This window comes from Natrix helvetica (genome assembly GCF_964273705.1).
Source record: "Natrix helvetica genome assembly, chromosome: 9".
NCBI lineage: Eukaryota > Metazoa > Chordata > Lepidosauria > Squamata > Natricidae > Natrix > Natrix helvetica.
Window position 1 is genome coordinate 9,183,300 of NC_138560.1, and position 15,827 is coordinate 9,199,126.

Here is a 15,827-nt window from a genome sequence, read left to right on the forward strand (position 1 = left end):
AACTAGCCGATAACCTGGCGTTGTCCAGGTATTTATGTATAGGGGGAAAATGTCCGGACCAAACGTAATTTCTAATGTTGGATTTTCCCCCTTACCAGAGGGAGCTCCCTTGTGGAGTACTGTGAAGCCGTTACCATGGCAACTCCACTGGACTGTACAGTAGAAGCCATTTTAAGACACAACAGGTTGCATCTTAACAGAACACACACAGACACACCCGAGGGGTGTTAGGGGTGTCTTACCCCCACAGTATTTGTTTCCAGAGAGTAAGTCATCTGTGTACCAAGTTTGGTTGAAACTGCTTGAGGCGTTCCAGAGTTATGCTGGAACATACACGCACACAGCCGTTTTTATAGAGAGAGATTATGTGTTTGATGCAAACAAACTGTATAGTAACCCGGTTCCTTTCTCACACCAACTTGAAGTCGAGGCAAAACTAATTTAGTCAAGGGGCAACTCATTGCACAGCTCAAATTCTAGCAACAAGGAAGCGAGCGTCCCCAGCCCTTCGAAAAATTTACTTTCTCTGTAATATCCCACACATTTCTAGAAGATCCAACCATGTCCAACCCCTCCCCCCCCCACAGCTCCTTCCCTTCAAGCTAATTGCATCCTTTCCATTCCTCTAAACCAAGGATAATAACTTCAGGTTTATGGGCAAGTATCCCTCGGGCAACATTTGGCTCTTAAGCAAAAAAAAGCACTTTATTGCAAATGGGCATTTATACAAGGAAGTCAGTTCAATATGAAGAGTGGTACAGAGTAAGCCTACAAAGGAAGAGAGAGGTTTCTAGCCAGAGGCAGAAAACGACACCCTCTTCTCTAGTAGATGGACTGAAATTTTGAAGACAACCGTGTCTTTGCTGTCAGCATCCCCAGCAGCCAATAGCAGGGTAGGAAAGGAACGTCACTTCCTTAAAGGCTTAAGAGTGAACAAACCTTGTACCTAACAAGCAAAGGAAGTCCAAGCTCACATTGCCGGTATCTAATAGGGGGGGAAACAAATATGAAAAATCCTGGGGCAGGCTGCTATTCTCTTTATTTCCCAGTGACAGCCGGCTTTTCTTGGCGAGTGATGGGAATGCTCCGTTCCAATGCGGGGGTTTTAGTGGGGGCAGTGATGGAGAGCACTCCCTCCGGAGACAAGGCGGAGGTGATAGCTGCCGGATCGACCCCCTTGGGGATCGTGTAGCGACGGTGGAACTCCCGGGAGATGTAGCCATGTTCGTCCTGTAAGAACAGAGTGAGACCAGAGGAATGAATGGCGAAATAGAGAAGTGATGTTACCTGATACTACAGGTAGTCCTCGCCTTACACCACAATTGAGCCCAAATTTTATGTTTGCTACGTGAGACCATTAAATGAATTTTGCAGGTTTCTCGCCACGGTTGTTTAAGTGAATCCCTGCAGTTGTTAAGTTAGTAACGTTTTGGTTGTTAAAAGAATCTGGCTTCCCCATTCAGTTTGCTGATCCGACGGTCACAAAAAGTGATCCCATGAGCCTGGGACACAGTAACCATCATAAACATGAAGCAGTTGCCAAGCATCCAAATTTTGATCATGTGACCATGAGAATGCTACAACGGTCATTATGGGTGAATGGTCACTAAACAAACTCTTGCAAGTCAAGGACTATCTGTATTCACATACTCTCTGTTCAGAGTATTTTTTCTACTTGCATTTTTTTACGTGCTTTCGAACTGCTAGGTTGGCAGAAGCTGGGACAAGTCACGGGAGCTCACTCTGTTGCGCCGCGCTAGGGATTCGAACCGCCCAACTGCCGACCTTTCTGATCGACAAGCACAGCGTCTTAGCCACTGAGCCCCCGTGTCCCCTCATGTTGAAGATTACTAATGTATAAATTGTAGCGTATATTAACCCAAGGGTAGGATTAAGCACTTTGTGTAAGATCAACCTTTTCATACCACACCCTAAATGCATCTTTGTGTGAAAATGCTGAGGAATGCAAATTCAATTTGAGTTCCAAGTTAAACACAGGTTTAAAAATGCGGCTTTAAAATATGGTTTCCCCCTCGCCAGTCTGGTGTTTTTACAAGGTAAAACAGCAGAAGGTGTCACAAGCTACGTACCGGACGTTCCTCGTGCTTAGCGTGTACTTCAATGTAGTCGCCTACCACCTTCACATGTATCTCTTCGGGTGAAAAGTGCTTGACATCCAGCAAGACAGAGAACTTATCCTTGTCCAGCTTCATCTGGAAACAAGAATGGGGGGGAAAGTGAGTGAGAAACTACCAGCCTTTTGGAATCTAGCAGAAAACATTTGCCTGGGTAGTTGTGCAGACACACACACAATTAAACTGTATTGGTTTTTAAGCCAAAGCTGTTCAACCTTTTGCAACGTTAAGACCTGTGGACTTCAACTCCCAGAATTCCTCATGGCTGCCTGGGGAATTCTGGGAGTTGTAGTCCATAGGTCTTAAAGTTGCCAAGTTTGGATACCCCTGGTTTAAGCCATTTCTACTGGAAACAGATTCCACCCGTAATTTAATCCCCAGCCAGAAACTGCTTTATGTCTCTACAGTACATCTATAACCCGTGTTTTCATATTTTTAAATCCATGGCTCTTTTAACACCTGAAGGTTACCAGGACAGGTTTGAGCTCAGACTTCCATAAATCATCTTTGAACACCTTTCCCATTAAGTCACAATGGGGCAGTGCTTAGAGTGCAGTACTGCAGGCTACTTCTGCTGCCTGCCGGCTGCCGGCAATTTGGCAGTGCAAATCTCACCAGGTTCAAGGTTGACTCAGCCTTCGAAGGTGGGTAAAATGAGGACCCAAACAGTTGGGGGGCAATATGCTGATTCTGTAAACTACTTTGAGAGGGCTGTAAAAGCACTGTAAAGTGGTATATAAGTCTAAGTGCTATTATCCTTGGCAGCAGGTAGAATGCAAGATTTCCCCACCGCACCCCATCTCTCTCAAGGACTGCCTGGAAAACATGAGCATGCAAGTATCTCATAGGAGCACAGATTACAAGCATGCCTGTAGTAGGGCATCTGTATTTCTATAACAACCAATCAGAAACCATCCAAGTTATATAGGGTGGGACCACTGCCTATGTTACTAGGCAACAGTCATCCATCAAAGAACGATTGGTCCAATGGCCAGCCTCTCTTGCTACCATCCAGATGTTAAGTTCCAAGTCTTTGTAGTTAGAAAATGATTTACAAATGGACTCTTTGTAAGATCTGCATAAATTGGAGCAGCCCATTATTTGTATTTGTTAATTCAACCTGCCGAAACAAGAAACCAAGTTACTTGATTGGCTTCCTCGGGTTGCTTTGTGGGTTTAAAAGTTTGGCAGGGGTACCTTGCAACTAAACTAACAGCCTCCTCCTCACTGCCCAAACCTTCATGTTCAATCATGGATAGAAGGCAAGAAGTCAAAATCTAGGGAAAGACGAGGTGCTCTGTACCCCAAAAGCTCCCCAGGGTAGGATTTTTTGGCGGTGAGGGGGGGGGCAGATAGTAGTTTAACAGGAACATCATCTATCCTGCTCCAGAGAAAAGTATTGTGAATTTAACTAACAGGTGAGTTTGGAGAGTGCCCTACGCCACAGCCTACAGAAGAAACTGCAGCTGGCCAAGTTCATGCGATCCATTAAACCTTAACTAATTAATGACTGACAAGCCTTCATAGGTGGGTTTACTTAACACGAGCCAAAGTGGCTCCTTATTGACTTCACCAGCCAAGTTGCAATCTGGCCAAGGAACAGCTTCTTCTGTTCCCCGCTGACTTTCTAGTCAAGGGAGCCAAGGGGAAGGGCAGGCAGCCATCCAACAGGATAGTGTTTCTTCTACGCCTTTAGGGCTGCCCTGTGCCAGTCCGCCAGCCTGGAGGGCAATTCGGTTGGCATTGTCCTTTCGGCTCGGCCAGGGAGAAAGAACGTTACCATAATAGGCAGCAGGGCTCTGTCATTCCACCTGGCACACTCTTCTATGCCTGCCCTGGGTCCTTTCATTCATGGCCCCGGCCCTTTTCGCCCCTTTGCCCGCTAGATGCGCGCAGCCCCGTTCCCACGGCGCCCTTAGCACGAGAGTCCATGGCGGAGGAGCGGGGAAGCCCAGAACAAAGCCACCCAAGATTCGACACAAGTCCTTTCCCAAGGTGGCCAAACGGGCAGCTGGTTCCCCAAGACCCTCCAAGTCCCGAATAGAGAGATGGGGGAAGAGAGAGGGGGGGGGGAAAGACAGGGGGAAAGAGAGAGGGAGGGAGAGAGAGGGAACGGAGGAAAGAGAGGGAAAAGAGAGAGGGAAGAGAGAAGGGGAAAGAGAGAGGGGAAAGAGAGAGGAGAAGAGAGAGGGAGGGCGAGAGAGGAAAGGGGGAAAAGAGAGATGGAAGAGAGAGAGAGGGATGAGAGAGGAGGGGAAGAGAGGGGGAGAAAGAGAGGGGGGAGAGGGAGGAGGGGGAAGACCCCCTAAAGTTGCCCTCTCCGCTCGGTCGCTGCGCCTACCTCAGACAGTCCCGTGTCCGGCATGCTGGGCATCTGCATGGGGGGGAAGCGCATGTAATAGGGGCAGAGAGAGCCCGACAGCAGGTCGCTCTCCATCAGCCCCTCTCCGAACCGCTGGTCGAAGAGGCGAGGCGGGAAGAGCGAAGGGAAGCCCATGGGGCGGCGGAGCCAGGGGTGCTGGATGGCGATGTCCATGGCGCAGGAGGGGAAGGCGGCGGCTCTGCAAAGTTTCCACTGCACCGCGGAGACGCAGACGGAGAGCCGGGCCTGGCCCGTCCCTTTTATAGCTACAGCCGCCGCCGCCGGTCCGCCCACCCCGGCTCTGGAACTCGCTAGAAGCCTTTCGGCTCTTCCCGGCTCAGCGCGTCGCTTCGGTCCCTGGGGGTCAGCCCGCCTCCTCGGGGCAGCCGCTCGTCTGAAAGCGGCAGCGGGGCTGGGAAGCCCTCCGAGCGCCAAAGGAGAGTTGGGGGGGGGGCAGCTGTTCCAGCTGTTCCCTTGCCTTTGAGAGTTGGGTCGGGAGATCGCAAGTGGACCCGGGGGAAGCTGGTCGATCCATGGGAGGGGCTGCTGTTTGCCAGTCTGGATTTGGGTCAGGAAAAAGGATCGTTCCCCCTCCCCAGCTAATTTCAGACGTTACTTTATACACGGGTAGGGGAACTAAACGCGCGCGAAAAAGAGCGAGCTAATTCCCGACGTTGCTTTATACACGGGTAGGGGAACTAAACGCGCGCGAAAAAGAGCGAGCCCTGCCCTTTTAGATAGATATGAAAGGGAAGCGCGAGGACTGTTAATGCTCCGGATTGCGAGGACGGGATGGCCACTAGAGCGCAGCAGGGGGTTATGGTGCCCTCTAGAGGCTATCCGGGGTACTGCAAGACATTTTCTGATAATAGTAGCCGTTGTAACTTTATCTATTGTACTACGTTGCTCTTCGACAAATGACTCAGCCTTTTTCGGGGGGGGGGGCATGGCGATGTCATCGTTTCTTTAAAACAGCTTTTTTGAAAGGGTCTATCTCAGAAGGCAGGAGAGCATCTGCAGATGGCCAGCAGTGGTTATTGTATTTGTATTTATTAGTTTGTCAAACGTGCAAGATACCAGGTATAAGTATGGACATGAACAAAAGAAATGAGTACAAATAAAGGGGGACAGTAGGACAGGGACGGTAGGCACGCCCCCTTAAGGACCTCTTAGGAATGGTGTGAGGTCAACAGTAGACAGTTTAAGGTTGAAGCTTATGGGGGGTTGAGGATGTAACCACAGAGTTGGATAGAGCATTCCAGGCGTTGACCACTCTGTTGCTGAAGTTGTATTTCCCGCAATCGAGTTTGGAGTGGTTAACCTTGAGTTTGTATCGATTGCTTGCCCGTGTATTATTGTGGTTGAAGCTGAAGTAGTCATTGACAGGTAAGATGTTATAGGAGACAATTTTGTGTACTGTGCTTAGATCATACCGCAGGCAGCACAGTTCCAGATTGTCCAAGCCACAAATTTCAAGTCTGCAGGCATGATCTCTACTCTATTGTGAGTAGAGGAGTGGAGTACTCCTCTAGTGAAGTGTCTCCTAACACTTTCTGGGGTTTGCACAACTGGACTAAGGCAATCTGGCATCTGGCAATTCCAGGAAAGAGAAGTTTTTATGTTGTGGCACTTTCCCTGTGGAACATCATTTTCCTCCCCCCCCCCCCCAAATTGGCCCTCGTCTGACTGACCTTCCAGAAAGTCCTTAAAATCTGTTTTTGTCATCAAGCCAGAGTTCTCATGGACTGTACAGTAGAAGCTGCCAAGTGATACCATTGTTCATAAGTTTTGGAATTTATTTTCCTTTGAATCCTGTGTTTTTTCCCCCTTCTATTTATAGTTTTTAATTGCATTTTTATGGTTTTGTTTCTCAATTATTTTGATTGCTTGGTTTTTGTTATTAACTGTGTGTGCTACCCAGTGTCACGTGTCTAAATTATAAACTTCATAATTAAACTAGCCCCAGAGGTCTTGGTTCATGCGGCATACTCATCCACACCCAAACTAACCATGGTTAACATTGGCCAGGTTTAGCATGTCCCAATACAGTGGGTAATTCTGGAACAGGACTAGGTTACCGTATATACTTGAGTATAAGCTGACTCGAGTATAAGCCGAGACCCCTAATTTTACCCCAAAAAACTGGAAAGTTATTGACTCGAGTATAAGCCGAGGCTGGGAAATGCAGCAGCTCACGGTAAATTGGAAAATTGGAAGCTTCAGCTATTTCCACAACCACCTAAACAATTTTACCATAATTAAAATTAAATTCCTTTCAGGAGTGCGATGGGACTGTATACACATAAACACGAATAGAAAACCGGTACTTTTTTTACATACATCTATCTATCTATATATTTATTTTTTTATTTTAATCTATATATACACACACACATATATATATATACACATATGCATATATATATATATTGCTCGTTTGCGTCCGGGGTTCATGCTAGTCTTTCATGCTATGAAACAGAGCATGCGCAGGCTCCTTACCTCTATCGCGTTTAAGCTGTACTGCGCCTGCGCAGTAGGACTTTCTTCATTCGCAGCCCATCCGGATGACGTGTCATCCCGGAAGCACCGAAGCCTCGGCCGCGCACAAGTCCTCGGTAAGTTCTTTTTTTTTTTTTTTTTTTTTTTGTTCACTGGAGTATAAGCCGAAGTGGATTTTTCAGCCCAAAAAGTGGGCTGAAAAATTCGGCTTATACTCAAGTATATACGGTAAGCGTATTATGTGTACCCATCCAACGCTTGTAATGCAGAAAGGCCAGAGTTGTGTAATAAATTATTTTGGTATTGGATGTGTTTTTATTCTAAGTTTTTACTGATGAAACATTTTACAGCAGAATTATCCAACCTTGGCGGTTGGGGAAATCTGGGAGTTGACATCCACAAATCTTAAAAGTAGCCAAGGTTGGACATCCCTGCTACAGATTAAGCTTTGTATAACAACACAAACCACAAAAGGGAACACAACAGGAACATGTTCAAGACTTGCTTGAGCAGGGGGTTGGACTAGAAGACCTCCAAGGTCCCTTCCGTCTGTTACTCTGTTACAAAAAAAAGTGCTTCCTACAATTAAGTAACACTGACGATCATTTTAAGAAACAAAGTCACCACGGAAAGATTCCTCCTTAAAACATAAGAGTTTGCATTTACTTTAGGAAACACAATGTGTAATGCCTTGGTAAGGCCACACTTGGAATACTGCATTCAGTTCTGGTCGCCACGATGTAAAAAAGATGTGGAGACTCTAGAAAGAGTGCAGAGAAGAGCAACAAAGATGATTAGGGGACTGGAGACTAAAACATATGAAGAACGGTTGCAGGAACTGGGTATGTCTAGTTTAATAGAAAGAAGGACTAGGGGAGACATGATAGCAGTGTTCCAATATCTCAGAGGTTGCCACAAAGAAGAGGGAGTCAAACTATTCTCCAAGGCACCTGAGGGTAGAACAAGAAGCAATGGGTGGAAACTAATCAAGGAGAGAAGCAACTTAGAACTGAGGAGAAATTTCCTGACAGTTAGAACAATTAATCAGTGGAACAGAAGTTGCCTCCAGAAGTTGTGAATGCCCCAACACTGGAAGTCTTTAAGAAGATGTTGGATAGCTATTTGTCTGAAACGGTATAGGGTTTCCTGCCTAGGCAGGGGGTTGGACTAGAAGGCCTCTAAGGTCCCTTCCAACTCTACTATTGTATTGTATTGTAATGATAAGAAGGTCACATTTTCCCAAAACCTACCTCCTCTGTCAAAAACACAAGAGCCAGATGGCTGTCAGGGAGTACACTCACTCCCAAACTTGATGTGTTCCAGATGTGTTGTCCCCTTGCCCCAGTCAGAGTGACCGGTGATCCTGGATGATAGGACCGGAGGACCAAAATAAGAATAATTGTTCTAGGTTAAGATAAAGCCCAAACTATACGAAGTGTGCTTCCCTAGCAAGGGAAGAGACTTGCTTACACCTCTTTTTGCTTGATCAAAGAGATCTTGCAGCCCGCGTGCTTAGCAGCTTCAGCAGTTTCTGTGTGTGGAGGGTGGTGATGTAGACACCCTTGGAGGTAGGATCAGAAAACCGGCCCTGCCAGGGGCCACCTGGGAGATGAATCTGGGGAGGCTTGCTGGAAACATATTGTAAGCATGTTTGCCATATGTCTATGGAGAATCTCAGTCATCCAGGTCATGGTTGTCCCAAAGGTGATTTTTCAAGAGGCAACTGGACTTCCATTGTTTTTTCTTTTGAAGACGTTTCGCTTCTCAAGCTTCTTTGGAGGAGAAGTGAAATGTCTTCAAAGAAAAACCAGAAAGCGCAGTTGCCTTTTTTTTTCTTTAAGTGTGTTTATTTATTCTAAAAAAATTTACAAACATATTAATGCGTGAACAGTGTGGCACCTGGGCGTCATACATTCTTATACAAATAAAATAGCGTTAGTCACAGCTATTACTTTCAACCAACATATATATATATTTCTAATACATATTGATATAAAGTTGCAATCTGTCATTATTTGATTATTTCATGTTTTCTCTTATTATTGCTCTTATTTTATTATATAAAAGTGTATACACTAATATTCCCCTTTTCTCTTATTTCTTTTATTCTAACTTAATCATGTTATCCTTTGTTAAAAAAAAAAACATTTTCTTTCTATTCTACCTCACTTCTAATAATGTGACCTGTCTACAAAAAAAGAAAGGAAAGAGAGAGAGAAAAAGAAGCAAATCAAAACAACACTAAAAAAATCATCTATCCATCATCTCTTGCCCGCTTCAATACTTCAATTGCTATGCTTTTTTCTTTTGGACTTATCTCCCATATTCTTCTCTAAGATCTTTATCTCTCTCTCTATCTGCTTCGTAACTGTTCAGTCTAAGTATTTTTCCCTTCTCTACCTTCCTCCACTGCCCTATTTTCCAGGATTTGTGCCCATGTCCAGTTGCCTCTTGAAAAAGCAACTTTGGGACCTGTTTGCCATCTTGTTTTCATGGAACCTTGCATTTTACAGAGCTGGCTGTTAATTTACCACCTATCATTTCAAAAACAGACCTGGTAGAAGTATTAACACAACACGTCACTTTGAATTAGGTTATTTTATTTTGTTGAAAGCTTAGCATGTTATGTTGGCCTGACCCAGTCGGTTAATTTAGTACCTTGGTGTACTGTATTAGTAAATTATACTCAGCAGCTAACTTTAGCAGGCTGAATGAGGGCAATTTATATTTTGAGATTCTGAATCATGCCAAGCCCCCATCCAAACTCCTCTTGAGAAATGTAATTCTGTTTTTCTTTTTTTTAATCCAAAGGACTGTCACTCAGCTCAAGGATACTTTAAGCCAGCCCTGAGACTGCATGGTTTGAGTTCACCCAAATTATGTACCATCAAATTGGTGTTGACTCTTAGCAACCACATCATTGCTCAGTTTACATTGCGGTGTATATGGCAAAGCCAGGCAATTGATTTAATTTAGTACTGTAAACCATTGTTAACTGAGTAAACATGTTTTGCAAACTCAGTGGATAGAGCTGTGTAGCCCCCCTTAAAATCAGGCTAAAATAAGTTTGGATAGATTATGATATTGTGGGTTTGAGTGGTGTGGTGGCCTAGAGTTAGGAGTTCTCACCTCACAATCAAGAGGCTGTGAGTTTGATCCTAGGTAGAGGCAGATATTTCTCTCTCTGGGCACGGTGAGAATATATCTGCTGAATATAACTCTGCATTGGCAACAGGAAGGGCATCTGGCCAGAAAACATTCTGTTCCATTCAGTTGCCAGGATTTCAACCTGTAAGGGATTCTGGGGTCATTAAAAGATGGTGATGATGATATTGTGGTTTTCATGGATGTTTAGGGTTTTTTTAAAAAAAAATTAACTTACTATATGATTTTACCTACAATTTTCTCTGCTTTATCTCTCCAAACAGCAGGATCGGCGTTCAATAACAGCAGCAGAGATGCCAGGGGACACAAGGAGAGACGCTAAAGTCTCTTTGCTCATCTTTCTACTACATGTAATACTCAACGTATGACTATTTACTATACCGAACAACTCTTCAAAGTTGTGACAGTGCTGTAACTTGCAAATGCATGCCAGTTGCCAAGCACCCGAATTATGCAGATGTTGTGGCTGTCGTAAGTTCAAGGACCAGTCATAAGTCTCTTTATTCAGTGCCATTATAACTTCAAATAGCAATGGCACTTATCTACCGCTTCACAGTGCTTTTACAGCCCTCTTTGAGCGGTTTACAGAGTCAGCCTATTGCCCCCAACAATCTGGGTCCTCATTTTATCTACTTCGGAAGGATGGAAGGCTGAGTCAACCTTGAGCCGGTCAGGATCGAACTTCTAGCAGTGGGCAGAGTTTGACTGCAATAGCCCTTAGACTTATAGGCAGCTTCATAGTGCTTTTGCAGCCCTCTCTAAGTGGTGTACAGAGTCAGACTCTTGCCCCCAACAATCTGGGTCCTCATTTTACCCACTTCGGAAGGCTGGAAGGCTGAGTCAACCTTGAGCCTGGTGAGATTCTAATTGCCAAATTGCAGTACTGCACTAACCACTATGCCACCGCGGTTCTAATAGTCACTAAATGAATGGTGGTAAGTTGAGGACTATCTGTACAGTATCCCCATTGATTTTCCAGGAAAAAGCCTGGTCTAAATCTAAAGCAGCCACATGCCTATAAAATAATATAATATAGATATCATAGGGGGAAAGCAAGTTCTACAACAACCTCACTCTTTCTCAAACTGCACCATTTTGTCCTGTTCTCATCCTAAATTTGTTAGAGCATGTCGTGAAGCAATTTCCCACAGTCCAAGCCCAATGGGGCTGAAACTTGTCCTGCCCAGCCCTGGAGCAAACAGCTTTCTTAAACTGCTGAGCAAAGAGGTTTTCAGAACTCTGAAAGAGGAACACGCCTGGATGAATTTTTAATTTAGTCTTCCATGCACAAAAAAACCTTGCTTTTTTTTTGTGCCAGGTTACCTATCGTTCTAACATGCTAAGAACAAAGTACAAAGCAAGTAGTAAGCCTTCTCCAGTGGTTTATCTAGTAATCCTTCCCTCTTCTGTCTTTCCTCGGGGCCTTCAGTCTATCACAGAGTTTCTCAACCTCAGCAACTTAAAGATGGGTGGACTTCCAACTCCCAGAATTCCCCAGGGGGTTTCTGGGAGTTGAAGTCCACCCATTTTCAAGCTGTTGAGATTAAGAAACCCAGATGCTCGGTATCTATAAGAGGAAGACTTATCACACACACTTCCTATTGCGATAGTCTCATGAGCTGCGGTGGCGCAGTGGTCAGAGTGCAGTACTGCAGCCTACTTCTGCTGGTTGCCGGCTGACTGCAATTTGGCAGTTGGAATCTCACCAGGTTGACTTCCATCCTTCCGAGGTGGGTAAAATGAGGACCCAGATGGTTGGGGGCAAGAGGCTGACTCTGTAAACCGCTTAGAGAGGGCTGTAAAAGCACTGTAAAGCGGTATATAAGTCTAAGGGCTGTTGCTATTAGCCAAGAATCCTCAAATTTGGGGACTTGGCAATCATTAAGTGATTTACGCCCAACTGTATGACCCTTTTGCGATGGTCATTAAGCAAGTCATTGCAATCATTAACCAAATCCATCTTCTCCCATTTGAGGCCTCCTGGGAACTTGCAAGTGATGGTCATGTGATCTTGCAACCATTTTAAATACATGCTGGATGCGAAGCACCCAAATTGACTACCAGGATGCTACAGTAACCATCACTAATTTTCAGTGACGTCGTCCTTTGAATGGTCATTAAATGAACGGTCATAACACGAGGACTACTATACTTCAAAGTGCTATTGTGGGAGGAAACGTCTACACCAGGGATGTCAAACTCGATTTCATTGAGGGCTGCATCGGGGTTGTGTTTGACCTTGGGAGGCCAGGGTGGGCATGCCAGCTTGATGTCACTCGTGATGTCACACGGGGACACCTGTGGTGGCCTAGGTGCTCTACCAGGGAAAACGGGCTCCCAAGCTCTGTGTTCGCTGGCAGAGGTACCGTGGGCCAGCGTGGCACCTTCGCTGTTTCCAGGCTGGGCCCACGGGCCAGATCTAAGCACGCTGTAGGCTGGATCTGGCCCCCGGGCTTTGAGTTTGACACCCCTGGTGTACACTTAACTATGAGGAACTGGGTATGTCTAGCTTAATGAAAAGAAGGACTAGGGGAGACATGATAGCAGTCTTTCAATATCTCCGGGGCTGCCACAAAGAAAAGGGACTCAAGCTATTCTCCAAAGCACCTGAGGGTAGAACAAGAAGCATTGAGTGGAAACTAATCAAGGAGAGAAGCAACTTAGAACTAAGGAGAAATTTCCTGACAGTTAGAACAATTAATCAGTGGAACAGCTTGCCTCCAGGAGTTGTGAATGCCCCAACACTGGAAGTCTTTAAGAAGATGTTGGATAACCATTTGTCTGAAACGGTATAGGGTTTCTGCCTAGGCAGGGGGTTGGACTAGAAGACCTCCAAGGTCCCTTCCAACTCTGCTATTGTATTTGTATTTGTATCTATGAGTAAATAACAAAAAAACTGAACCATATGTCTGATTTTTATACTAACATTTTTTTCCATCTAACGTAAGACTTTCCACTGCAATAAAATCCCGAAGTATGGATCTTCCCTATTCTTAGTCACTTTATTTTCAGCGCTTCCAAGCAAATAACAAAGGCATTCCATTTAAATTCAAAGATTGCCCATGGGATGGAGTAACTGAAACCACCAAACTGATTTTATTACATTGACCACTATATCAGACACTTGCTGTGAACTCCAACCCCACACCTAATTAAATGTCTTGGTCAGTTTTATTTTCGGATTCAAATGATTCTATTTCCTTAAGAGTGGCCAGATGTTTTTAGGGGATAGGTAAGATGTGCAGCATCTTGATCTGATGCCTGATTGATCTGTTTGCAGTGATCTAATTGGTTAATCAATATCAGTTTTCCCCTATGTAAGGTGTTTTATGGACTGGTCATTGACGGGGGTCATTTTTATTGTCACCCAGAATTATGTACCACTGTTGCTTTCTGTTTTGGAAGAAAACAAAGCAGAAGCATGATAATAACATAGCTCTGGGTTGAAACTTACCTCTTTGATTTACCACAAGTTTAATTGCTGGCAATTGCCGCTTATAACCGAGAAATAACCATAAGAAAGGCTGAGCGCCAAATAATGGAGGCCTTTGAACTATGTTGCTGGAGAAGACGCCTGCGAGTCCCTTGGGCTGCAAGGCAATCAAACTGGTCAGTCCTAGAGGAGATCAATCCTGACTGCTCTTTAGAAGGCCAGATCCTAAAGAGGAAACTCAAATACTTTGGCCACCTAAAGAGAAGGAAGTTCTCCCTGGAGAAGAGCCTCATGCTGGGAACAATTAAGGGCAGAAGAAGAAGGGGATGACAGAGAATGAGGTGGCTGGAAGGAGTCACTGAAGCAGTAGGCATGAGCTTACATGGACTCCAGAGGATGGTAGAGGATAGGAAGGCCTGGAGGAACGTTGTCCATGGGGTTGCTATGGGTCAGACATGACTTCACAACTAATAACAACCACTGAGAAATATTTCTACACCAAAACTCACCAGGTACATCAATTTTGACCCATTGATGCTGAAGTATAAATCACATTACAGAGTTAGGATAATTAGCTAGGCACGCACTATATTCCCCAATTAGTATTGTCAGTGGATAATATTACATTGGATGAGTCGTGTGTGCCAAAGCCTCCATCCTAGAGAGGTTATGGCAAATCAGTGCTGAGTCTCTCTGTTCTTCCCAGTGGGAATAATGCCAAATAGTCATCTCAGACGAATGGCCTACATTAGAAATACCAGCGCATCTAGGCAATGTCCCGCCCACAGCACTTTTCCTCACACAGGGGTGGGAGGGAGGAGGATAAAGCATTAAGCTCTTGCCTAGCAATCAAAAATCACCCCCCCCCCGTTTAACTTCTGAAACATGGCACAAAAAGCTGCAGAATTTTTGCACATGCTACAGATTCCTGAAAATCTCGGCATCAGCATAAATGCTTATACCCGTTTCGAGCATTTGCAAAAAAAAAAAAAAATCAGGCTGATTCCAAATACCAGGGAAAGCGTCTGAGCTCTATGAATGCCGACGGGATTAAAGAACACTCCATTTTTGGTTAGAGCCGATTCGCTGAGGACCCTTGTGAAGAAATAATTGTCTTAAATGACATAGTACCCTGTTTCCCTGAAAATAAGTCTGGGTCGCCTTTTCTTTTGGGCACCAAAATAAGGACCAGGGCTTATTTTCAGGAGGCGTCTTATTCCCCCCAAGTACAATGTATGGGAGGCTCACTTCTTCTGCTTGCTTGTGGTGGGGCAGGAGGCCACATGGTGCACCAGTGCCACTGCCATGGGGTGGAGTGGGTGCAGCTGCCCCAAGTGCCAGGCACTGGCTTACCTCAGGCCCCCCACAGCCAGGCTACACCTGCTTTTTCCGGATAGGTCTTATTTTCGGGGAAACAAGGTAGAAAACAGAGCATGATAAAAAAAATGAAAAGGCACCCAAGATTCCAGGGGAATCAGCGTCTTTGATGAATGATCTCAGCCTCAAGGAGACTCATTCCATATTAACTTGGTCTCCAAGGATTCTTGTGTTTTGCAGAGGTTTCTACAGCTTGTTTGCTTGGACAGATGTGGGATGCAGCAGCGTAGGCATGTTCTATTGCCTGAAGCAGATGTGATCATCGTTGGATTAACAAAGGATGCCTTGTGCCAGGTGGCCACATTGTACTAAAAAAAGGGTGCTGTTTTTGAAGCCAGCAAAACCTTCTCTCTCTCTCCGAGTTCTTACTTCTGCGCCCTGGAAAAGCAAAAGGCCGTCATACAATCCCCGCAACAGCTTTCACACAAAAACAAAGACACACACACACATCTAGCAAATGAGAAAATTATACCGTGTCTAAATTTGTGAACGCAGCTGGACTCATTCTGCTTCTTCCCACACTGTTGTTTTCAGCTCTCCAAAAGTTAAACTCAGATTGCAGCCATCCTGGCCCTCATTTGGCATTGCCAGAAGCCGTCTTTTTGTCATTTTTACTGCCCATTTTTTCATTGGGCAGATTGGAAGAAAGGGGGTGAAACTCAGAGGGTGTCTAGCTCTGTTGCCTTTGGCTTGCCAACATATGTGACGTGTTTAAAAAGGACACGCCAGGGAGATTTGTGGCGAGGCAAGAATGGGATTTTTTTTTTTTTTTGCAGCTCCCATAACTCTACCCGCCCGCCAAATCAGAACTATCTTCCTTTCTATCTTCTTGTGTCATTTGGCTTTACTTAAAACC

The 15,827-nt window shown here is 45.0% G+C and overlaps 1 protein-coding gene across 1 annotated transcript; it reads right to left on the bottom strand.

The window, feature by feature from the left end:
• Nucleotides 1–684: 684 nt before the first annotated feature.
• On the bottom strand, nt 685–4,737 carry HSPB6 (heat shock protein family B (small) member 6). The gene is made up of 3 exons (XM_081962142.1): nt 4,477–4,737; nt 2,091–2,213; nt 685–1,230 (listed from the first exon to the last, which is right to left on the bottom strand). Exons 1-3 carry the CDS (start codon nt 4,669–4,671, stop codon nt 1,039–1,041), a joined length of 510 nt encoding a protein of 169 aa, XP_081818268.1. The 5' UTR covers nt 4,672–4,737; the 3' UTR covers nt 685–1,038.
• Nucleotides 4,738–15,827: the final 11,090 nt, after the last annotated feature.